Source organism: Nymphalis io, chromosome 1 (assembly GCF_905147045.1).
Source record: "Nymphalis io chromosome 1, ilAglIoxx1.1, whole genome shotgun sequence".
In the NCBI taxonomy this organism is placed as follows: Eukaryota; Metazoa; Arthropoda; class Insecta; order Lepidoptera; family Nymphalidae; genus Nymphalis; species Nymphalis io.
Window position 1 is genome coordinate 12,457,161 of NC_065888.1, and position 25,095 is coordinate 12,482,255.

General features: G+C 30.2%; 1 protein-coding gene across 6 annotated transcripts in view; it reads left to right on the forward strand.

The window, feature by feature from the left end:
- Positions 1-25,095, forward strand: part of LOC126770173 (uncharacterized) — a 49,147-nt gene that overhangs the window by 2,490 nt on the left and 21,562 nt on the right. Inside the window, exons 2-3 of one of the 6 annotated variants that reach the window (XM_050489416.1) lie at positions 5,731-5,792; positions 21,502-21,657. Coding sequence is in view for 1 of the 6 variants with exons in the window: in XM_050489407.1 (XP_050345364.1) it covers positions 5,731-5,792 (62 nt within the window). In the remaining 5 variants the exon portion in view is untranslated. Of the gene's footprint in view, positions 1-5,667; positions 5,702-5,730; positions 5,793-21,501; positions 21,658-24,310; positions 24,366-25,095 lie in introns of those variants that run through there. The other 5 variants (XM_050489424.1, XM_050489407.1, XM_050489452.1 and 2 more) reach the window with 5 other exon arrangements.

Genomic DNA, 25,095 nt, shown 5'->3' on the forward strand with positions numbered 1-25,095 from the left:
AAGTAAAGATTAAAACATATTTTGTTTTAATCATCAACATAATTAAAATTTCTATAAATCAAAAGGTAGTTCAAAAATAATTTTAGAATCTTTCCTTATCTACGCTAAATGACTCCCGTGGCAATACAAAGCGCTCAATGGAAGATTATCTTGCTGAGTTTCAATGTAATAAATTCTAAGACTGGACTTTATACTTCATTCCATTATTTATGTTCTCAATAATTCAGTTGCGGTTCTAACTTCTATTATTATCATAATCACCGTTCCTATAGTTTTTATAACGATTTCATTTATATTTTATATACATATTATGAAAATTCAGAAGAGGAAGGCAGTAAACAGGTCGTTTCAGGGTGATAGTCATTTTTGCCCATAAACATAAATACTTTCTTTATAATATTAGAATTTTATAGACACAAGACTGTAATTGAATTATCCTAGCAAAATTTCCTAAACTGAACAAAATAATACATAGTAGAGTCAATATATTTCGTGAGGTAGTAAACGATGAATTGTTGGTACTTAGTAATAAGCTGTTTACGAAATCTTTGTATTTATTGACGAGAGTCTAGACGTAATGAATGGCTATCATAAAAGAGGTGGCGAAATAAACATAACACGGTATTAATTAGACGCAGTCGAGATACATAGAGTAGATAATATCTTCATTATGTGACTTATTTTATAAATGTTTATCAAGGTTTATAAGAAAATTTTGTTTCTTTATTGTTACTGAATTCAAGCATCTTTGGAATAATCTTGATTTTAAATTTATTTCGTATTTTGGTACGGTTTCTACGAATATAGACAATGTTATTAATATTGTAGTAAATATAAGCATGTGATATTACCGTAAGTATTCATATTTCATCGCGAACATCCAAAATCAAGTCTCCAATATTACAAATAGCTTAAAAGGCTCTTTTAGTTAAATAAAATTAACAATTACAATTTCTATAGCGCTTTCTTAAAGTAGGAGTAAGACATATCAAATACTAATACTCGAGCGGCATCAATATCAGTTACTTATCTAACTTTTCCAACCGCGTATGTTGTTGAGGTGAGTTTTCGTGATTGGGATGATAAATGACGAATCCAATAAACATTTATTATTAATCTAAGGTGATATATACAATTTCTGTTATTACCGAATACCTTCAGGTTAGTATTCAGAACTAATTCTTCAATTACTGGTGGTTGGGCTATGTGCAAACTCGTCTGGGTAGGTACCACCCACTCATCAGATATTCTATCGCACTTGGTATTGTTGTGTTCCGGTTTGAACGGTGAGTGAGCCAGTTTAATTACAGGCACAAGGAACATAACATCTTAGTTCCCAAGGTTGGTGGCGCATTGGTGATGTAAGCAATGGTTAACATTTATTTCAATGCCTATTATGCCTACCATGCAAGTATTTTATAAAAAAAAGTTATAATGCATGAAGTAAATGCAAATATAATTCGCTTTTTTATTGTCAACTTTAATAAATAATAAAATGTTATCCGAAACACTATAATTCAACAACGCTTGTATATAAAGTTTATTTAATGTATATAATCGTTTTGCAAAGGCTAGTTTGAATTGTTTTTATGGAATAAAACAACATGTTTGCTATCATCGTTTTGAAATTGGAGGCATGTTGTCATATATGTCATCGTGTTTTCAGTTAATTGATAGTAATGGATATTGGATCAATCATTTCGCTTACGAGCCAACAACGCTAACACTATTGTGTTCTGTTTAAGCGCTCCATCAAAGTCCTGCAGTTATATTTTAGTAATATATAATATAAAATGTGGATAGATTTTTTTTACTATATTGAGATAAGTGTTCTAATATGATTCTTAAAGAAATAATAAAAAAAATATCCGTGTCGTAAAAAGCAAATTTATGTAGTAAAGTTAATATCTAAATATATACTTTACTACATAAATCGCTTCTAATAGCGTTTATGTTTCAGTTTACATTTAAATCGAACATAAACATCAAGTAGCATTGCTAATTATAGTTGTTTTAATTTGATTAGATAGTATGTAAAGAAATAACGAGAATCCGCAACTGAAATTGCTTATTTCAATTCAATAAATTTTTTCAGGAAAAGATTGCATACACAATTTCATTTTTAACACAGATTCCTGTATTTTGCCAGCGTGCGAAGACTCGATTAAGGATAATCTGAGCTATAAATTTATATTTAACTCGCTTTTACTCATTGCTATTGAGGGGCTTTACGTTGCCGTTTAATCTTTAATTAATTATTGTAGCCTTTGAGCGCTGCTGGGTATTGAAGAAATCGAACGATAAATGTATAAACTTAACTTTATTGGACAATCAAGATTATTTTACTAAATAATCATACCTTAATTCTATAATTATAAATATTATATAGTATAATAGCCGAGATGGCCCAGTGGTAAGAACGCGTGAATCTTAACCGATGATCGTGGGTTCAAGCCCGGGCAAGCACCACTGTCTTTTCATGTGCTTAATTTGTAATTATAATTCATCTCGTGCTTTACGGTGAAGGAAAACATCGTGAGAAAACCTGCATGTGCCTAATTTCATTGAAATTCTGCCACATGTGTATTCCACCAACCCGCACTGGAGCAGCGTGGTGGAATAAGCTCCAAACCTTCTCCTCAAAAAAAAAAAAAAAAGGGAGAGGAGGCCTTAGCCCAGCAGTGGGACATTTACAGGCTGTTACTGTATTATATATTCATTTTCGAAACAGTTGATTGTTGTTATTTTTGTTTGAACTACACCGTAATTTTAATATGGATATTTATTTATTTAATAAGCACACTAATAATATACATATTATATTAAAACACACAACATAAACAATATTTGATATGTTCATTAATTATAAATGTACATACCGTTCATAGTTGATTGCGTAAATATGCTTTATAAAAACAATAACAGGAATTTAAAGTAATTAATTAAGTAGATGTTTTTTACATTATTATCCACAACTTTTACGAACTAATCGATTTATAATGATCGATGAGCGCTTTTTATTAAAGTAACGAAACTGTCATGAAATATGTCAACGCCAATGTATAATTTTTGCCAATTCACAAATATGTTTATTTATTTATTTATTTATTTATTTATTTATTTGGGAAACATACAGCATAATATAATACATAAAATTTAGTAACAAAATAAATTTCACTTAAGCCAACAAAGTTTCCACTTATACAAACAAACATGGAGTGAACCTAACGATAACAAGTTATTTAACAATTTATTAAGATATATGAATAAAGTATTAAAAATAATTTAAAACAGAAAAAAAAAAAAAACGATAAGTATATTACTGACAAATACAGTTTTTTAGAGCTTCTTTGAACTTAAATAAATTTTCGTTAAATATATCTATACTAGTGTAGCGTTTATTATGATTGTCACATGCTCTTACTAAAAAGCGATTTTTAGCATAGTTCGTTCTACACATTGGGACATAAAAGGTATGTTTTGAACGGGCAATGGAATGTGAGCACTTGATATAAATGTTGTTGACTAAGTACATTGAATCGACAAAATTATTTACAATTTTGTAAAGAAAAACCTGATCTTTGCATTCCCTGCGTTTCTCAAGCGACAAAATATTAAGCTTATTAATAGCATTGGACCCAAATTTACGCGTTAATCTTCTAATAAATTTATTCTGAACATTTTCGATAGCCATAACATACTTAGAGTATTGTGGATTCCAAACCGTTGAAGCGAATTCCAAATTAGATCTTACATACGAGTTATATAACACATTATATGTATTGATATGCTTAAAGTCTCTTCCCTGGCGAAATATGAAACCCATCATACTGTAAGCTTTAGCGATAATTTTATTCACATGCCTGTCAAATAATAAATTAGAATCTAGAAGCACTCCTAGGTCCCTAACCTCGGTTACCCTCTTAATTAAATGATTGGAAATTGTGTAATCAAATAAAATTGGATTTTTTTTTCTAGAAAATGTTATTACATTGCATTTTTCAAAGTTAAGATGTAGGCCATTAGATGAACAATATTGCACTAAAATATCCAAATCATATTGCAAGTTTGAGCAGTCATCACTACTTTTTATGATTTTAAATAGTTTTGTATCATCGGCATATAGAAGTATGTCAGGATTTTGAAAATTTTTTAGTATATCATTAATGAAAATGTTAAACAATAGGGGATGTTTAGCACATATACGCACTATCTACGCTTTCCAAGACGAGTTTTATAGATAGGAATATATAATATTTTTGTTAAGTAATAAAATAATAGTTGTGATTTTTGTAGTAATTATGATTTTTAATTTCAATGTATGTTAGCATATATAAGTTCGTCTGTACAAACATATTCATACAGTTCATTCTAATAACATTGCTTAAAACACCATAAAGCTATTTGGTGTATTGCAGAGTTGCTCTTAGATTTTCTATTATAATGTTGAAATATATTCATAGAACCGTATATGCGGTATTCGATCACCGTCAAGGCACTATTTTCTTATAAATTTCAAATTATATAAAATAAATAGCTCTTGTCTTTTAGTTACAACTATTTTGTATACGGCCTCCACTTGCATTCTTTGCATATGTTATGGTACATTGTTTTTTAATTTTCTCTTTCATTTTGCAGGATAAATAAAATATATATTTAGTTTAAATTGTATCCATCCAGTGGAATTCGCGTGATTTATCTATATCATCATCTTAATCAAATTTCTGCAATGGGGTCCATTTATTGTCGAGTCAAGGCTCAATAACTGATGCATCCACATTCACATAGGCCGATAAGTGTTTACGTGCTCTCTAATGAATCCCAGTGTAAAATTGTCAACTTCTGATAATTTAAAAGAAAATTAACGAAATAACTATAAAACTAACGGGTTAAACATAATAATCTTTAAGCAATTTAATATGGATTGTTAGGATTAATGAAAGCAATAAAATATTTTAGCTTGCGAGAATCGAGAAATCAAATACTGTTTTAATGTAGAATAATAGATGGAAAACATTTTCTTATGGCCATTATTCGTTTGTCTGTATTCTTTGTTAGCACAATGGCTTTAAATAAACGAGCTCTTCACGCTCCGTAAGAAGGCATCATAGAGAAGTGAAAGCATCAGTTTTAAATATATCGTTGTAGTTTTTTAAAATATTTACATTATCTTTGTTCTGTTTATTATAGGTTGGGTAAATAATTTGATTGATAAAATGCAAAACACGTTGCCAGTAACACCTAAATGAGCAATTAATGAACAGCTTACGCGTTGATAGGGCTTTGTGCAAACTCATCCGGGTGTACTATCCACTGGCCTCATTAATTATTATTAAAAAGAAATAAAAACTTAAGAAGCACAGAATACTTCAGTATAGGTAAATGATAAATAAAAATTGAAGTCGTATTAAAACAGAACAAATAATATGGACACAAATATAATGTTCAATACATACATATATCTATTAATACTGTAAAGCAAAAACGTTGAATAAAATATGCAGTAAAATCTTCGCGTCTTCAGAAGAAATGCCGTTGTTTTTCAAGCTCAACGGCGCTTGAGTACACTCGAGTAGTCCTTTTAGTTTGAAGTAATCATTAAGAGAAGCGGTGTTTTATTATAATAATGTGTTTATTTCTGTATATTGCTTCTATCGACAATATTTAATATAATTTAAGTACCAACGAATGTTGTATGAAGGTGTGTTTACATTTTTATACTTATTGCAGACAGCCTCCCATCGAAGAGGAGCTAAATCCTGTACTGCTTCGCTGCATTTTGGCTTACATATGTAAGTATCTTAGAATCCGACACATCCATGTTTTCTCACGATATTTTCCTTCGCTGTCGAGCTTAACTTATTGTAAGCACTTTTTTTTTTCAATTTCTTGCTTGATCGGATTTTAAATAATAACATATTTTTTATTGAATTTAGCTTGGTGACTTATTACGTGCATTAAGATAGCGAAGGACTGTCGAATATTTAACAGATAGCAGACAAAGTGATTACTATCATATGTGCAATTTGTTACTTACATTGAAGGATCAGACATTTGTATTGTGTTGTAATTTAGCGTCATTTGTAGTATTCGTTTTGTGTCTTTTGTTGAAAATCCCTGAATACTTATAGAAATAAATCATATCAAATCTTCGTAAGACATTATAACTGGTTTCATTTCACATATATACGGCACGTAACAATTCATGTGGATGACAGTGATAAGGCTTTTTGTTTATGATCACATTTCATTTACCATTTTTTTATGAACAACGTAAAAATATTATGTTTTTTTTTTCAAGTTTCAAACATCTGATATTGTTATATTCATTTATTAAACGGTGAATTTTACTCGTTCTACAGTATATTCTTATTTATCGAATTTGTTAAGTAAGCTACAATTTATACAAATTTAATTTACATGTGTTGCATGCAAAATGGTGAAAAATATACGAGTATGTCTATATTTGAAAATACTGCACTATGACTGCTCTTAGTGTAGTGTAGTGTGACTGTTCGCGTATTTGCATTAAATGTATAAAAAACTGCAATCTGTATGTATGGTATTAAATTTGTCTCGCTATATTCCGGTTTTAATTTTGAATGAGTCAGTGGGGGACACACGAGACGTAACATCTTACGTCATCCACATATTATAAACTGAACCCGCAAATAGGCCAAACTGTTCGAAGTTATTCAAAATAATTAAGACAAGAGCGGTGCAGTGCTGCTAAGCCAGTCAGTGTGGTAACGCAAATATTTACTTAATTTAATTCCTTTGATGTGTAACTTAAATCCGACAATGGATGGAAGCATGTATTTTTTATATACGTTTTTTTCAATGTAATAGGTCAATTAATGCAAATATGCGAAGTGCCTATTGCCACTACACATGTATCCATATCGACTTCAGCAGATTTATTAATACTATTCGACGTTATAAGTCATTGACTATTGACATTTCTGCTTATACAAATCCCTCCGTCAATGTTTAACCTTCGTCAATCAAACGCTCCGATAAGAAATTTTCAGGATTATTGTTTATGTTGAGTTAGAAATCGTGTGCTTGTAAAGATTTGTTACTTCGTTTATTTGAAATTTACACCTAACAAAATAATACTATTGCTTATTACAGGGAGTCACATAAGATAAATCTATTTGCTTGTATATCTATTGCTTCTGGTTAAAACACATGAATTCTGACCGAAGATTGCGGATTCAAATCTGGACAACTAAGAACATAAAAACCAGGCTGCCAATATACCTTACTTTATCGGTCTTGCAAGCGAATGAAAAAAAAACTGTTTAATAATTTTGAAAGATCATATATTAATCTATTTAACTGAACATTTAATAAAAATGCGAAGTTTGTAAGGTAAGGCTGTTAGTTAATAATTATACCTTTTGATAATGTGATGAACTGTTCTGAAATCTTTCTTTTTGTGTGCTAAGGAAATTACACCACATAAAAGATATGGCACACCTTGGGTATGAAACGATCGCCTCCAGGATATTTCAAATAAAAATATAATTTCAATTACTATATAAAACATAATTGTTATATTTATCAATTTGACTTAATTCGATAATGATAAATGTTTTAAAAATAAATATTTAGTTTTAGATGAAACCCTATATATATAACATAGATAAACTATATAGCTGAAAATTATTAAATATATATATACATATAATCATTTTACATCAGTGAAATCAACCTTTATAAGATAAGGTAAAAAGCTGTATTTCTATGTCAGAAACCTACGAAAACAAAGTCAACAGCTCGTAACAAATATATCACGAATTTTCGGTACACTGTATGTTTCCATTTATTTTTCTCATGAGGTTATAAATTTTATGCACGAACGTTACGAATATATAAGAAGATGGTATGGTTAAAATGGGTGTCTTTTAAATAAACTCGAAATATTATGAGTATATATGCACTGCATGTATTATATTGTAAGTTACCTTTACAAATTGAGCATCCAGATAGCAGAACCAGCACGTGTATCATACATCACTGATCACGCCCTGAATCCCTGAAATGATTGCCTCGCCGGAAATGACGGTCGCGAACGATGACGTGATGAGCGGAAGCGTCGTTTCACCCTATACTGCTTATGGCAGTGTTTCCATAGCACAATTAAATCATGATTAAAGTATAGTATACGATAGTTATAATTATAGTTATTTATTTATATTATTGTTATTATGCTTCTTTAAATTTCATTAAGAATAACATTAAGTACACACTTATTGTTTGAGAGCAAATAATGTTAGTCAAAATACATTTTGCTGCGTTATTATTATAAACGATTTTCTAAAAACCTGTCTCTATAACTTGTCTTTGAATCACAATTAATTTTGATTCCTTTAGTAATTATAATGAGCTTGAGTTAGAACAACGTAAAAACTTTTAGAAATAAATGATTCGATTTACTTTGTCTGTTTTTTAAGCTTAATATTTTGGTAAATATTCATTTAATCAAAATGAAATAAAATGCTAATATATTAGCATTAGAGGAGGAGGAGTATAGTAAATTTAATTATGTATAAGACAAGATTTGGTCATTTGTGCTCGAGAATGTTGGGTATGTGAAGACATCCTTATATATTTCATAGTTAATACTTACTCTGAACTTTATTACAATGTAATACAGTTTACGATTTCTGAAAAGCGTGTATAGCATTTATGCAAATGTAGCTTTTATTGTATGAAACATAAAATTCATGTTCCATTAAAGTGATTGCTCTTTTGTTAAAGGAATTTCATGTCACATCTCTTTAATGAATATTGCTAAGATTGTTAGTTCTTCCGAAACGAAGTCATAAATGATAGCAAGAATTCATAGGGAATTTTCGGAGAGAATTCTATTATAGTGTTATGGCATATAATAAGGAAAATTAGGCAACTTACCCATAGTATTAACACGTAACAAAGAAAATTGTTAACTTAATAATTCTACTTCACGTAAAAATGTAAGTTAATCTTCAGAGTCAGAATTGCAATAAGACGACCGAAATACCACCAATATTATTGTCACCATTTATGTAAGTTTTTTGAAAAAATATTTAACCGACTTAAAAAGAGGTTATTATTAATTCGGTTTTGTTTTGTTTGTTGGAGAACTCTGTCAATTTATAACTGATTTTTTGTTTGAGATATATTTCTTATTTACCCCATTCTCCATACCACTCAAAACAAAGGGTGACAAAATAGGGGACGAAGTTTTTTATGGATTCGAATTTTATTTGAAGTCGGTTTTGTTTTGTAAACAGATAATTAACTAAAATACTATCCTCTGTTGAATTTCTGAGGCAAATGAGGTTTATACTGTGGTACTATCTCTCTTCAAGGTTAATAAAATATTAATTTGAAAACATCGAAACCAAAAAGGTGAATATATCAATGTGTGTTGAATGAATGTAAAACAGCACGCCAAGTGCAAATACGAAGCAGTAAAATCAATATCTAATAATAATGTAAATGTAGTGGTGGCGATATACGTTTTTTTATCTGTTCCGTATTTCTAACAAAAGATCTGTCATACATCATGGTTAATGTACAGGAATGGTATCGTAATAAGTTGTATCGTACATGCCTGTCATGTGTGTGTGATGTACACACACACAACGAATACCCATAACCAGGAAATTAAACATCTCCCGGGGAATAATCAACGAATATTATATAATCTACCTTTAAAATCTAGTTGAGGCTTCTGTAAATATGAAAATATATTCTCTATTTCTAGTTTAATAGGTAATTAATTGATTCCACTATATTCTATCATTAAACTCCTGGCTGTAGTTCTCAAGTAGACTTCAGGGTTCAATTCAGTTTCAAAGTTTTATAATATTGAATATAAAATATCCTTTGAAATTCAGCGTGGAATTGGCACGCTTTTCAATTCGTGCGAGTTTTATCTCGAACGTAGTTCGAACATTTCTTGGCGCATTTGAATGTTAACTAAGTGAGGTACAAGCTTTTAATTGAATGTTCTCTTGTTCTAAGTAATTTAATGTGTTTAAAAACTTTAAAGTGTCTATAATACAAAGATTATCTAATTGAATTGTAAAGTTTTCATTGACACTATTTAGTGATTTAATTATTGAATATGGCACAGCGGAAATTACGTCCGTCTGTCAACAGTAAAACATAATCATTACTAGAATTAAAAATAATTGTCATATTGTTAATGGTTGTGGTGATTAATCATGACCAGAACACTACATAAAACATAAATAATTTATTTTTATAGACTAAAAACTACAACTCAACCTCGGCATTTTTTTTTTAAAAGTTACGGTCAACTTGAGAGACTAATTATTTTTTATATGTATCTTATTTATTATAATCCTATCAAAGAACCTACATCTTGTCAAGTTTACGTTACAGAAATATATGTAATTGTTATTTAATGTTCGAGTTTTGAATTATAATTTCTTCGAAGTATATTTGTTAGTCTCTTTTTTTTTAAAATCTAATCGAACTATATTTTATTAAAATCAATGACTAAAATGAGATATTATCGAAAAATTTCAGACATTGAACGTTCAGTCAGCACTATTAGTACTCAAAATTTATGATAATAAAATTATCGATCACGAACCAATCGCGAAAGGAATTTTCGGCTCTATCGTTGTATACTACATTATATTTATGTATGTATGAGCTCCAAACTTCATTAACCAAACCTCATATCCGCCTACATGTAGAGTTGCACAGTGAATATCAAATAGCTATTTCATATGTGTCAGCAATATGAGCGTGATAAACACTGGTATAGAAATTAATTTATTATATATTTATGAAATGAATATAGTTGCATCATGTTTCAATCAACTTTTAGATATATGTTTTTTTATCTTTAAAATATTTATAAAACGAACTACTAATATACATAAATATTAATTCATGGTAGTTGCGTTTTTTGATTTTATAACTACAATCTGAGAACAAGTCAGTCTGTGTAAAAAAATAGGTGAAACGTTGACATAGATTTCAATCTCGAACTAAAAACGACTCAGATTTAATATTTGCTCGATTATTGTGAGAAAATCAAATTGTTAGAATTTCATGTTGTGACAAGTTTAAGAATGTACAATATCTGTAAGTAATAAAATGTGTTCAAATATATTAATAGACTCTAGGCAGTATTATTTTTTATTTTATAGCATTTGTACGCTTTATTTAGGTGTAACCACGCACGGTGTCACCAGAATTAAGCATTACTTTTCCACCCTGTCTGTGGTGGCGTCAGTACAGTCTTAAAGATTATCTTTTTCGTTTATCAATAGATTGGCACTCAACTCAAGAGAGTAAAGAGAAACTATTCAGCTTTATATAATAGGATAGATTAATTTAAGTATGTCCTTGTTGAACAAGACATGTAGATGAAACTATTATCCGAGTACTCGTGAAATTATATACGTACCTATACGAGTTACATGGCAATGGCTGTCAGCGACCTGACATCCTAATCTCTCCCTAACGGATGTATGTAGTGTTGTCCAGAGAATTTGTAGCCTGATTGTGTTAGGATTACATTTTAATTATGCTTCACAAAGTGTAGTATGTTGTCATGTTGTTTAATTTAGGAGCAGACATTTTTACAGAATGGTTAGCGCTGATATTTTGTAACTATTTAATGTTACATATGAGATATTATTAGTATTTTGTTTGATAAGTCTTAGAATACAATCCTTAAGAGTCGTTTCAAATATGTAGCGTGAGAATAAATATTTTATTATGGTCAAAATTTAAATTAAAACTTCGTGTTAATAAATATTAGCAATAATCAAAACAGTGTATACTGTTTGGATTACGGGGTATCTATTTATTTTATATAAATAAAATTTAATATTTGTATTTACTATTTTCTATTTTTATATACGGTCCTAAATCATTCACACGATTGTGATGAAATTTTTTTGTTTGGATAAAGTTCCTGGTCGGAAAAACAAGATTGTTTATTTGCATATAGTACTTAGACTTTTATATTAAATGTTGCCATTTAATAAAAAAGTCACCGTTTCTGCAAAACCGAGAGGGATAGCTATTTACAATAGTAAATAAAAATTAAGCCCACGATGTGGTTTTGATTTCATCCACAGATATATTATATTTCGAGGGCGGGCGGAATTGGTATAATAATTGCCAGATTAGTTGTCAAATTAGTAATATTATATTTTCGCCAAAAATAATAATAGCTGATTAATCATATGCAATATAAGATAATTATAGTTAAATTGAATAATACTAGCAAAACAAAGCACTCGTCTTGCCTGTATACGCGTATACCAATTGTCATGACAATCGATTGAACGGTATTCAACTTGAGGTGCTTCAGCGCTATCTAATGTCGAGTTACAACAACAGTATGAAGTATAAAAACATATGAAAAAATATACAATTGCCAACTTTCAATTAACCTCAATCAAGAAATATGAATATCTATTTTCATACCTACCACTATGATATAGTAAAAGTGATTATATAAATCACGCTGAAATTGACGTAATTAATTAAAAGTTTCCTCACCTTTATTCAGTCAATAAGATAAAAAGGTTGTACGTGAAATTCCTACTAATATTATAAAAGCAAAGGTGAGTTTGTTTGTTCTTTCCGCTTTCAAGTCTTAATTACTCACCCGATCATCAGGAAATTTTGCACCCACTTTGTCAGGGCTACATAAAAGGACGTAAGGTAACCCAATCTAACCTATCACCTCACAAGCTGGGGGTCATCAACTATATAGCTATATCTCAAAACATTAGCCCATGTTCTTTCCAAAATTATAAACTTAAAATAGTATGAAATATATACACCAATAATATTTACCAATCGCTAGGCAAGACGAAATGGCGTGAATCTAGAAAAAAAATAACAAACAGAACCACTTTATAATATCAGTATTGTATAATGAATCGTCAGTATAAAGAATAAATAAAAACAAGATTGGACTAAGATAAATCTTTTAAATTTATAGAAGTTTGTGAGTTTGTGTACCGATTTATTTAAAGGTAAGCCGGAGGTTTAAGTTTAAAAAGTTTCTTAGTTAATATAATTTATCTTTCCAATGAAGCTTTTCATTATTTTCCTTGAGTTATCAATTAACGGTGATCAAATGCAGCGGGATTTCTATGCAAACGGTATTGGATTTAATAGTTCTAGACTGGGGATTCCGTTTGATAAATTGCTTTCCTTAATACTGTATGCATTATATAAGTGTTTATTTATATCTCCTGAATAACAAATTGTGATATAACGAAATGTAAATTGTTTTGAAATAACCTTTTTGTTTTTGACGAAATGTAAAATGAAACAAATTCATGTCATTTATATAAAATAAAACATTTTTATGACTAAGAATAGGATATTATTGAGCATATTATTTTAAAGACTTGGTAAAGAGAAATAACGACTGGATCTGGAATTTGATCTATCACGATGTTTCAGTGTTCAAGAGTCGTTATATATATGAGCATTCTTCCCGCAATTTCGTTCGTGTGGACATTAAATTGAGGTTATGTTTTTAATAATTGATTTTTTTAAATATTTTTTTCTTCCTTCATAGATTCTTACGTGATGCCATTTCGAGTTTGTTTTTGTATATATATAATTATATGATAACAATACTATTCAATAATTAATTAGATATTATGTATACATTTGGGAATCGCGTCTTTGTAATACAGGCGTGAATTTCACCGACGATGCTTGTTCTATGGAAGATGCGCTATCTTTATTGATTAAGGCCATTTTCAAGTTATAATCTCTTATCGCGTTGTTTGGAATAGTCTCGGCTGTCAAAGATATGTGTATAAAAGATTTTACTCTGTTTCAAGATGTTGTAATGATGTTAACGTAAAATTATAGGTTATATAAAGGTTTATGTCCAAAATAGTCCTAATCAAATAAATAAACATATACAACAAGAAAAATGCAAAAATTTTGGCTCGAGTATTATTCTTCTATTAGTAAATTAATTCAAAAAGGGAGAGGAGGCCTTAGCCCAGCAGTGGGACATTCACAGGCTGTTACTGTACTGTAGTAAATTAATTATTATTGTACCACTTTTTAAATGCTTTTTCTATTGTAATAATGTTTATATATTCTATTAAAAGACTTTTCTATATAAATTATATTCATAATGTTATTAGCTTTTTGAAAAACGTTATAAGTTGAAAAACTGAAACTTGAGAGGTGTGGTAATCTGAATGTTTTAGTATTAAAATTTTAAATTGAACTCAACTTCAATAAAGCTAAGAAGTCATCAAACTAACGGTTAAGAAACTTTTCTCGTTTTGTGCACATTTTTATATTTGCTTCCAAACATCTTTAGACAGGCTGACTTTAAGAAGTTTGATAACTTCCTGGAAATTCGTATATTTGAAGCTCGTATAAAATATCTAGATATTCTATACACATAAAGTCCAGTGGATTAACAGCTAAATAAGTCATTGTTAAGTAAATGACTCCATTTAAGGAGAAGAATCGAAGCACTTAAAACTTTTTAATGATTACTCGGAATTGAACCTTGGTAAAATTTAAATATTCATTCTGTCTACTGGGCTAGTCTACTGGATCACTTGAATTTTTTTATGCATTGTTTGTAGAAATGTTTTTTCTCTCATTAAAATGACGATAAAAATACGGTTATTTTTTGTAGACATTTTGGAGATCTATAAATCTCTATATAAAGATTTTGTGGATCTGTATAGTTCGAAGCGCGTAGAGCGACAATTTTCTCTCAGAATACATCGGCGTATTTTAAGCCTTATCTCAAAAAGTGTGTAACATATTATCATAACATAAAGACTAAGTCCGATCTGAAATTATAAACAGAAAAAATAAGAAAGGTCTATATAAATCGGATTAAGTAGATTTTAATTGTATCGGGAAAAATCAAAACTTAAGTAAGAAGTTTGATAACTTTATTCTCGTAAAGAGCCATTAAATATCAAATGATTGATTTCCCGTTCACTAAAACAACTCATCGGAAACTGACGCGTCATTTCCACCAGTGTACCAAATGGATAACTGATTTCAGACTATTTCAGCGAGACACGTCAATCTATTCGGAATTAACGAAGGAAATTCAATTCAGGAACTGTTAGGAAATTGAAACAATATATGATAAATATTGTGAGATTCATGACATTTCCCAATTTTGTTTGAGAATTAATTCACATTCTACTGGTATACTACATAATAATGAAGAACCTTCGGCAAATCAAAATCCCACCAATTTATATATATGCTTCATTCATAAGATACTCTTTTATTTATTAATCAATTACATTTACTATTAACATTTATTTTTCATATCTAATTCTATTGTGACTACATTATAGATAAGTGCACAGCATTTGTGCTATTTGCAAAATTTCATTAACTTTTTAATAAATTCAAACTTTGATTGCTTGCAAGTAAATTTTGTTGTCCATAAATAAAATGTATTAATTACAAAACTGTTTAAATATTATATGCTTTTCTCTCTTTATTAAAGACTAATTTCAACCTGTGTGTAAGGAGGAGGCGTGGCGCCAAGTGTTAGGTACCCTATGTCCTTGTCTGTAACCCCAAAAAATGTTTGTAGTTCATTTGCAATTAACATGATAATCGGTTAATTAGTTGAGATGTAAATGCTTAACAAAGAAACAAATAAGTAAAAAAAAAACTCTCTTTCGAATTATTTGATATTAGTTAAGATTATTTTAAAGTTTCAGTTTTCACAATATTAACATTGAGGGATTGAAAGAATACATACAAATCAAAATTGAAAATAGCTCGTGATCAAATCAAGAACGCGTGGAATGGAGGCAAGAATGCTAACAGCGATTCCTCTTTTAATTACAATTCCAGTTCACTGGATGAAAATGTGACACCAGATGCATTAAGACGGGGTCTAATGGTTAATAGAAATTTTAATAACATAAAATGTTTTGACTCTAGCAATCTTGAAATAAAATTACGTTGTAATTCCGTTTTAATTTGAGGCTCTTATCCATACTAAATAGGGTTTTATAATATAATTTATATATTACGTATTACATTATCAATTTAATGACTATCATAGATAGCCATGTTCATTAAAGTAATTAGTGACACCGATTACATTGCTGTAATTAGTTGTGGTCGACCATTGTATGTAACGGGCGGATATTACAGAAGCATGGTCGATATGTGAGCATTATTAATAGCCCGTAATTGTTCTCCCTCCTAGACAAAAGGCCGCTTTACTTGTTAAGAACGATGTAGGTATGTACATATACGGGAATATTTACTCGGTCTTTCAGAATTTAATTTCTTATTTTCGTAACATTTTTTAACCATATTGTGAAGTTGAAAATGTAATAATTAAACTTTCCTTGCTCGACAAGATGTCATTTTCGAATTCATGATAATTTCATGGCATTATTGGAGTTTTCGGGGAAGTTTGTCAAATAATAGCCCACCGGCGTGATTTATGGACAAGAATAAAGAATTATGTTCGCTAGAAATTCGCATACGAACCTTTTCTTGCTTTGATAAATTTGTTGTAATTTATAATATACACTTATTCATCCTTTAATATGGGTGTAATAATCTGAATTAATAAATTTGGTTGATGAATGTTACATGAACTGTTTTTAAATTTAGAAAATATGATGATATACATAAAAATGTACTAGCCTTTATCATACTCCCATACAATAATATACACACATTATTAGTATTGCAGAGCCGACAAACAATATATGACATTTCGTACATAAAGAGATATAGATAGATATAAGAATACATAAAGAGTTTTCAGAAATATAATCCGTTTCGTTTTGAAATTATTTTTGTTTAGGTTCATGGGTTCATAATGTTTACAACTTCCAATAAGCTTCATGTAACGAAAACGACTTTCGCTATTTTTTTATTTGATCCATTTATTGAGACTGTGTATTATATAAATGAGAAGAAAGAAAATAATGGCTTAATATCCTCCAGACAAGGGGACCTCTCACTAGAGATTAGGCTTTTCGAGGCACGAGAGTGTGATACTGCCAACTATCTAATTTCGATTGTGAGAACTGATGAGTTGGCAGAACTTAAAATCACAATATTTTTTTAAAGGCCAACATTGCATTGAAAGCCGTGGTCTCTTGATCTACAGCAGAATAAGCTTGTATTATTTAATCACGTAGTTGCTTGACCAACGACGTGATTAAATAATTATTATTTATAGAATAACTGTAATTTTATACGATCATAACTTTAAAAAATAAGAAAGTGTGTGTTAAAACAAATGTATATAGCATGAAACCTAAATGTTGCGATTGTCACGTCGTAGCTCAAAAATGAAATGAAAAAAAAACAGCCTTAAAATAATGTCACAGCCATAAAATGTATTTATTATACACGTAAGTATATAGATATAAAACATATTATACGGCTTCCTGCAAACATCTTCCTCCTGGGAGAGTTTTACGAAAGCCATACATTGAATTCGAAAGCTGTAGATAATGATAATATATTATGTGTACTCTAGAATATCTATGTCTAAAATGTACAATGTATTCGAGGACTATAGTACTTTTTTTTTTTTTTTTTTTTTTTTTTTTTTTTTTTTTTTTTTTTTTTTTTTTTTTTTTTTTTTTTTTTTTTTTTTTTTAATGAATAGGAAGGCGGACGAGCATATGGGCCACCTGATGGTAAGTGGTCACCAACGCTCTTAGACATTGGCATTGTAAGAAATGTCAACCATCGCTTACATATCCAATGCGCCACCAACCTTGGGAACTAAGATTTTATGTCCCTTGTGCCTGTAATTACACTGGCTCACTCAAACCGGAACACAACAATATCAAGTATTGCTGTTTTGCGGTAGAATATCTGATGAGTGGGTGGTACCTACCCAGACGAGCTTGCACAAAGCCCTACCACCAGTAATACTATACTGGTGATAAGTACTATATCTTTACCTTCTAACTTATTTGTAATCAGGTGCAAATAAAATATAATCTAGAGAAATTGTCTCTATTTATAAAAAAAACACATATCCGCAAAAAAGGAGAAAAGGCCTTAGCCCAGCAGTGGGACATTCACAGGCTGTTACTTTACTTTACAAAAAATATTACATTAATTGAAAGCAAATTTCAAAGGTGAATGTTATACTTTTATATGTATATATGTACGAGTATAATATTGTAGATGTAAATAGTTTTACAGTTAAAATAAACGTGAAACATTTAAATTCAAACTCACTGCGGTATTAGTGGTATGCACGTTCCTACGTAAAGCTTATTTGCATAAATTAAGCCGAGATTATTTGCGTATTATTGTCGGTTATATACAGAATTTAGATAGTCTAATAGAAGATATAAATCAGAATAACCACTTATTTCTATATTAAAGATATAACGGCTCAGATACGAATTAAATAATATTTAATATATACGGTAGCCAAGAGATGAGAAGTTACCAGAGTTACACTCCGTGCCTCAGAAAGCACATAAAGTCGGTAGTTTTGCTATTCTCTTAATTATCTTTGATTGTGTCGGATTACCGTTCCATAAGATTATGAGACAAAGAATTTTCAAGTGTGAGCACATACTTGTGCACTATAATATTTGCTGTAGCTAGTCTTTGAGATTGGCGGTAATCTAGTTAGGAGAACAATAATTAATCAATTAATGTCTGTTAATAAAATCAATTCAGATGGTAATTAATTACAGAGTTTATAGAAAGTAAATAGATTTATAGGTCGTATAGACGATTATTTTCGGTATAATCCACATTTCGAGGGTGTGTTTACGCTCCATTCGAGCCATTGTTTCAGTCGTTTCAATTGTAATAACTACTATTTCGTATGTTTTGATACGATAGAACATATGTATTAAATATATATATACTTTTTTATACTAAATTTGCACTTTTAGGTTTAGTTATATTTTATACTTTACACCTCACACTAAAAACCTTTGTCGTAGACTCAGAACGATTTTCAATACATATGAACTGATTTTTAACTAATGAAAATATGTTTTTTAAGATTTGTAATGGATTTGAAACCTTAAACTAAACTTTATTCAAGTTTTAAAGCGAGCGGACAGTTCAGATGTCTTTAAAACAATTTGCCCTCGTTTTAGTGAAACTTATATTCCGGATGAATATAAATTTTCATTTAATTATAATTAAATAAGGAATGTTTAATTTTGAAGGAAAAGCAGAAATTGCTACATATTACAATTTTTATAACGTTAATAAAAACTATATCAGAACTTGAACAATAAAAACGTTGTGCTTTTTAAACAGCTACTAGTTGAGTGAAATATAAAATATTCTGCAGTAAAATAACGTTTGAGTTTAAATTTAAATGTGTGCTTTATAAACTTCAATAACTCCGTCTGTGAAAATTCAATTACCATTGGTTTTTGGTCAGGAAAAAAATACATTTCGGAGCCTTTTTATAGTTTGAATTTTCTGAATTCCGGCATTACGAAAGAGCAATTCTTTTGAGTGTTATATCACGTATTAAAAATTCATCCTACATTTGGCTAGAAATACACAATTTTGTAACATATAAAGAGACTTGTGTAGTCTTTTATTCTGTAAAACTACTCATTAATTCAAAAGAGAATATATAAAATATCTCTGCATTGCAGAGTGGTGGACGTCGGTTGGCGTAAAGTCACCCTGAGGGCTTAAGACCAGCAATCCAGAGAATATTCTTTGCGCGCTATGCCCTCAAGTTCTTTTGTGAATACTAGGATGATAGGATACATATATCACTAAAGTTTTTATTTTTTTATTTATATGGGAAACAAACAGTATATTTATTCTTAAAACTATAATATTAACATTAGCGCACATACCAGTCAAATTTCTACTTATAACAAATTAAGATAATGTTAATTTCAATTTCATCAAAAGCCGCCTTTATTGAAATCTGTGTTATGAGATTTTTATTTTATTAAAAAAACAAAATTGTTTAATGTTGTGGTTATGGCTAATGTAGTATATTCAGAATTACGACAACAATATAATTTATTAAGAAAAGGTCTATTTTCTTAAATTTTTATGTTTTTAGATAAATTAGGGCGAACGGGGAAATGTTTTAACCATTGTAGTCAAGTCAAAGTCAAAGTTACTTACTCACCCTTTAAGTCATAACACTGCACAGTATTTTTATTTGGTGGTAGAATAACTAACTCTGATGAGTAGTTGATACCATTTAGCAACACTAAAGTCTATTACAAAGTAAATGTATAAGATGTGTAAAAAAAATGACTGTATTTATTACTACCATAAAATGACAGTTTCATATTATCTTATTGCTCCACTGTATTCTTTCTGTAGTGACCGTAGCGATCAGTATATGAGAAAAAAAAATTCCGTTGAATTTCAGCAACATTGGATGGGAGCCCTTACTGCATCCTTATCTTACATAGGCGTGAGGTGACCGTTATTTGCGAGGGACGGTTCTGTTAGTGTCTCTTGGCTAATTACAAGCTTTGTGAGATCCGAACCAAGTGTACGTTTTACACTTTTTGTGGTATATTATTGTTATATTCATGGTATCATTTTTATAATAGTGCAGTATTTCACAATTGATCGATTGAACAAAAGGTTCTACCAAAGCTATATATATATATATATATATATATATTAGAGAAAATAAATATAAAGTATTTTGCCATACAATTATTGAATTATATGTATTTTAAATAAAAAAAATGTTACAGTGTTGTGATTTTCTAAGTAGAACTCCTTATTGTGTTAAAAACATATTCATACTAAAAGCATGGTTGGCAGTTGATTGACAATATAATTAAGTTTGAATACATTCTAAAATACGTTTGTCTTGGGGAAGACGATGTACAAAATTAACGAAATCATTAGCTCTAGCCAATTTATTATTAACAAGTTGAACACATGGCTTCCACAGTGTGAATGAAAAAAAAAATGTTTATTTTGGTAGCTCGCAAATATTCATATTAACTTAAAAGGAGGCAGTTATTTGGAAATCACAGACAGATTTTTTTTTTATAGAATAGGAAGGCGGACGAGCATATGGGCCACCTGATAGTAAGTGGTCACCAAACGCCTTTAGACATTGGCATTGTAAGAAATGTCAACCATCGCTTACATAGCCAATGCGCCAACAACCTTGGGAAATAAGATTTTATGTCCCTTGTGCCTGTAATTACACTGGCTCACTCACCCTTCAAACCGGAACACAACCATATCAAGTATTGTTGTTTTGCGGTAGAATAAAACTAAACTGATACATCAATTTTATTTATTTGTATAGATAATAAAAGTTCTTGCATATCATGTACCTATAGTCACTTCTAGTCTTTCTTTAACTTTAAAACTTTTTCGAGCTACTGCACGCATTCCGACCGTGTTATGTAAATGTACACTGCCTTGATTGTCTATCGTCTGCCTAGATTATACGATGGATTAAAACGGTCAGGTTTGTAGTTATTGTTTTTCTCTGTTTATTTTCACTTTCAGTAGCAGTCGGAGTTCGGAAGTTGAAGGTATTACACCGTTCCGCGTAAAGTCGTGGGTCTTATGCCTGACCTCCTGTCGTGTTAGATTGCTGTCCCATTGGATTATGAGAGTGACTCGAAAGTCGATCAAAAGGACTGTATAATATTTAATAAAAAGGTAAATTTGATTTTTTTTTCGTAAAACTCTAATATAATTGATATGGAACTTTCTTATTATTGTAACTATTTATTATATTAAGATTATTTATTATTTATTTATTGTATTAAGATTGAAATACATTTTATAAACCTAAGTATGTTGTATATCTTTCTAGATAAAACTTATTATTTTGTATAACATACATTTTACTCGTACGAAGTCGCGGGATGCGTAGCTTATTTAAATGTAAGTGCACTATATCAATCTTCTTTCGAAAATTAATGTTTCATATATTTAATTCATGTTTATAGAAGTCTACATTTAAAAAAAAGATCATTAAAAAAAGATTATTATGATCTGAAGAAAGGACAGACACAGAGTTTATTTTCAAAGTGTTAACGTAACGTTAGTCACAATATCGATTATAAACACAACAAAGGTAAGCTTTTCTAAAAATACTTCATGAAACGACAAGGTTCCATTACCGTAGTATTATGTTTAACTTAGAAACCTAATCAATAACAATATATATTGAAATAGGCGCCTACATAGTTGTTTTTGGTAAGTATTTGTATATACCTTATATACCTTTATCTAATGTCTACAAATTATTTATAAGCCAAGGAATAATAAAGGGAAAACAGTAATAATTACCTACAGTAACAGCCTGTAAATGTCCCACTGCTGGGCTAAGGCCTCCTCTCCCTTTTTTGAGGAGAAGGTTTGGAGCTTATTCTACCACGCTGCTCCAGTGCGGGTTGGTAGAATACACATGTGGCAGAATTTCGATGAAATTAGACACATGCAGGTTTCCTCACGATGTTTTCCTTCACCGAAAAGCACGAGATGAATTATAAACAGAAATTAAGCACATGTAAATTCAGAGGTGCTCGCCCGGGTTTGAACCCACGTTCATCGGTTAAGATTCACGCGTTCTTACCACTGGGCCATCTCGACTTCGCATTACCTAAAGCCTCAAAATAGCGTCCTTGCATATTATTTGAAATTGATACCTTAAGACATCTGATCAAACAGACGGCATCAGAGTTCCAAGTACTGCTAAAAAACTCATAAATTTTCCTTTCCCATTTCGCTTTAGCTTCGTTGAAGTATGAAAAAAGCTATTAGGTATACGGAGGAGATAAAGCCAGTAAAGGATGAAGGTATTACAGTAATTATATTCATAATATTCTAACAATTTAAATATATTATGAATTTAGAAGTTAAAAAAAATACATATTCAACAGAATGAACATAAGAGATGTTAATAAAATTTTTGTCTGTTAATATCGTGGATATCGTGGATGATAGGCTGGCAAAGAGAAAAAAAACTAATTAGATTTTTGGATTATTTTTTAAGACTTTTAGATAATTTTTCATTTGACGTTTTCTTTTAGACTAGAATAAATAGTTGTTGATATAATATAATAAATTAAAACAATTACTCTTATAACGTTAAAAAAGTAATTATACGTGTTTTTTTTTTATTATACCACTAACTTAATAATTACATAATTAGTATATTGAAAATGATACAGACGTAAATAATTTTATATTAAATTTAGTTAATTCTTAAAATTGATACGTTACGTACGTTACTTATTGTCAATCAAAGTTGACGTACTCAATGGATTAGGAAATTGTCGAAGATTTACAAAATCGATCTTCGGAGATTTTAATTGTCAAACACCGATCTGTCGCTCGTAAAACTGATTGAGTTCGCCTTTATTAGCTTGTTCGTTGTCATCAAAATAAAATGAAAATCGTTTAAAATAAAACAACGCTGCCTATTATTGATAGCTCTATTTCCAAATGTATTCAACCTAACAAACCATTGGGGTTGTTTTTTTTTTGGATAAAAGTTCTTCGAGTTTTATTTCTAGTTTCAGGATGTTGAAATCGAACACACGGGCTCTATACTTGGTTTTCTTTTTACGTCTATTTATATTCCGTGCCGTTTTAAAAGGATGCAGGTAAGGGAGATCCGGGCGTGTGACTTCGGCCATCCGGCACGGGTAGTATCTTCCGTTCCCCTTCCCCTACCTTCGTTATAACTGGCCGGGTCGTAGGGGCGCGGGGCGGGAAACAGGGTTGCCAATTACAAAGGCACTTTTGTTCCGGGTACGAGGTAATGAAACATGCCATTTGTATGTTCATGAGGAAATCCGTTATTACATTCCGTGAAATATGACTTATTCTGAATTTGAAATTAGAAACTATCTTTATAGAAAATTGTCTCTGAATGTCCCACTGCTAGGCTAAAGGCCTCCTCTCCCTTTTTGAGGAGAAGGTTTGGAGCTTATTCCACTACGCTGCTCCAGTGCGGGTTGGTGGAATACACAAATGGCAGAATTTTAGTGACATGCAGGTTTCCTCACGAACACTTTATTACTATATATTAGTACATTCTAAGTGATTAAGGTACGGTAATTAAAATTAATGTTATACAGCATATTTTTTAATTGTATATTCTTATTCAATAAGCACTATAACATTGCCCTTACAAATGCTAGTGGTGTACTAACGAAACTTTAACAATACAAGCAACCAGCATTGTGAAACTTCAAAACTTTCTCCATGTTATTGTTAATAAATGGGGAGTTTGAAGTTGGAGTACGGCAACATCGATGCACAGGCTGGGCGCGTCCTGAAAGCGCGCTGCGTTAGTCCGCGCGAAGCGGCGCGGTGGCTTAACGCTCCGCAGTGTCCCGGCCGGCCGCCCTAAGGTACTCGCTTTCCGCGCCATCCTGTTGCGCACTGCACAACGATGTTTATGTTAAGGCCCTTGCTCTCACTACCTTAAACAACTTCTCTTAAGCTTTTTAGACAGTGCGTAGTATTTTTCGCGCGCTTTTTAACTTACGCATATTTTTCTTTGTTGTTATTTCCTAAGCTAAGCTGTATTTAAGTTTGTTAATTTGCGCTCGAACGTATCAATTGTATTCCAATATGGTAATTTGGAAGTTTATACCGAAAGAAAATCAATTATTCTGATTAATAATAGTAAAACTTATAATTCACAAATATATAAGTACTTTACAAACTATACTCTATTTAAGAAGTAGAGTCTTTGTGTGTTCCTGGTAAGCGCTGTGAGTTTTATTTCTGTAGTTCGAATATTATTTAAATGTAAAAAAAAAATTACTAAATATAAAGTCAAACAGTAGATTTTTTTACTAACAAAGAAATACGTGATACCAACAATAAAATAACATACTTTATTGTTTTAAGATGTTTATATAATTTAATCCTGTTTTAATATTTGATGAGACTTACTAAATAATTAATAGGTCATCTATTATTTATTTATTACGTAATATTATTCTGAAAATATATAATAATTTCATTTATTTGCTTCAGCTCAAAATTCTGTCAACTTCGTAATGTTATATTTTTAATGAAATGTCTCTTAAAGATAACAAACAATTTTTTACAACGAGAACAATAAAATATTAT